This window comes from Muscardinus avellanarius, assembly GCF_963383645.1.
Source record: "Muscardinus avellanarius genome assembly, chromosome: X".
NCBI lineage: Eukaryota > Metazoa > Chordata > Mammalia > Rodentia > Gliridae > Muscardinus > Muscardinus avellanarius.
Window position 1 is genome coordinate 21,791,209 of NC_137792.1, and position 1,961 is coordinate 21,793,169.

The 1,961-nt window shown below is 44.8% G+C and overlaps 1 protein-coding gene across 1 annotated transcript; it reads left to right on the forward strand.

Moving 5' to 3' along the window:
- Positions 1–588: 588 nt before the first annotated feature.
- On the forward strand, positions 589–1,668 carry LOC308278825 (melanoma-associated antigen B18-like; the record flags this gene model as incomplete). Its single annotated transcript, XM_080718839.1, has 1 exon — positions 589–1,668. One exon carries the CDS (start codon positions 589–591, stop codon positions 1,666–1,668), a length of 1,080 nt encoding a protein of 359 aa, XP_080574965.1.
- Positions 1,669–1,961: the final 293 nt, after the last annotated feature.

Consider the following 1,961-nt stretch of genomic DNA (forward strand, 5'->3'; position numbering starts at 1 on the left):
GGGGCCACTGGTTAGAGGGAGGAGGCCCAGACACTACCAACAGTGAATACGGGTGATAATTCAGAAGGTGAAATAAGAGGACCCTCTATCCCTTCATAGCCCACAGAGTGTAGCTCTTCCAACATCTCCTCTTAGCCCTAATTTGTTCTGGGTAAAACTGGCAAGCTGTAGCCTAAGACATACTCTCCCTCTTAACTTTCTCCACTGGATTTTTTGGGGGATGGTCAGAAACATTGGGTTCTTAAAACAGTGCTATCCCAGAAACTTGTAGAGATAGTCTTTTCCTGCGGATTATGCACACACCATTTATTTGTTTGTTTACTTATTTATTGTACTGGGGATTGAAACCAGGGACATTCTAACTGCAAGCCACTTCCCAGCTTCGCTCCTTTTTTTGAAACAAGGTCTCCCTGGGTTGCTAAGTATATCACTATATTGCTGAGGCTGGTCTTGAACCTGCAATCCTCCTGTCTCAACCTCCTGAGTACTTAGATTACAGGCATTTGCCACCACAGCTGATGCACATACCATTTCATTTCCCCTCTCTTAAGTGTTTGCATTACCTGTCTCCTACCCATCAGGGTCATCATGCCTCGGGGTCAGAAAAGTAAGCTCCGTGCTCGTGAGAAACGTCGCCAGGCCCGAAGTGGGACTCAGCGTCTCCAGGGTTCTCAGGTTACTGCATCAGAGGAAGAAGAAATCCCCTCTTCTTCCTCTACTCTTGGTGGTTCTCCTAAGAGCTCCCCTGCTGTTGGGTTAGGTATCAAAGCCCAACAGCCTCAGAGTGCCTCACTCACCAACACTGCTTCTGTAGGTGTTTCATCCACAAAATCTGATAAAGGTGCCAAAATCCAAGATGAGGAAAGACCAAGCACTTCCCGGGCAATGCACACCACTGATTATTCCCACATAGGCCCTATAGAGGTGAAGGCAATGTTAATGGTGCAGTTCCTGCTGCACAAGTATAACATGAGGGAGCCCATAACAAAGGAAGACATGTTGAAGTATGTAATCAGAAACAACAGGGAGCAGTTCTCTCAAATCCTCAAGAAAACCTCTGAGCTCATGGTGCTAGCCTTTGGTATCGATTTGAAAGAAGTAGATCCAGTCAGGCACCACTATGCACTTGTCAGCAAATTGAATGCCACCGGTGATGCAAGGCTGAATGGTGAGGAAATCATGCCGAAGACTGGCCTCTTGATGACCATCCTGTGTGTGATCTTCATGAAGGGCAACTGCGCCACTGAAGAAGAGATCTGGGAAGTGCTCAATGTGATGGGGATTTATGCTGGAAGGCGGCATTTCTTCTATGGAGACACCAAGAAGCTCATCACCCAAGATTTGGTGCAAGAAAGGTACTTGGAGTACCAGCAGGTGCCTAACAGTGATCCTCCGCGCTATCAATTCCTGTGGGGTCCCCGAGCTCATGCTGAAACAAGCAAAATGAGAGTCTTAGAGTTTCTGGCCAAGATGCATAATACAGTCCCCAGTGCCTTCTCATCCCACTATGAAGAAGCATTAAGAGATGAGGAAGAGAGAAACCGAGCCAGACTTGCAGCGATGTTTCTTACTGATGCCATGGCCGGTCCACGTTCCAGGGCCAATTCCAACAGCTTCATGGCTGGTCCACGTTCCAGGGCCAATTCCAACAGCTTCTCCCGCCCCTAAAGAAATCTAAAGCACTTTCCTCACTTTGCTTTTGAAGAGAGCATTCAACCAAGTAGTGGGGGCCTGAGGTGGTATTGGAGAAATAAATGCAAATTATATCTGTGATACTATTCTACAGAAGTAACTTGTAGATTTATTATTGTCAAAAGATTTCAAATGTTTCTTTTAAAAACTAATGAGCATTCATTACATATTTAATATCATTTATAATCTTATGAGTTGTTTTAATATTTTACAAACAAATTGAGAAAGCTTCCATCTTATTTAGTTATTTGTAACAAGAAAATATGACA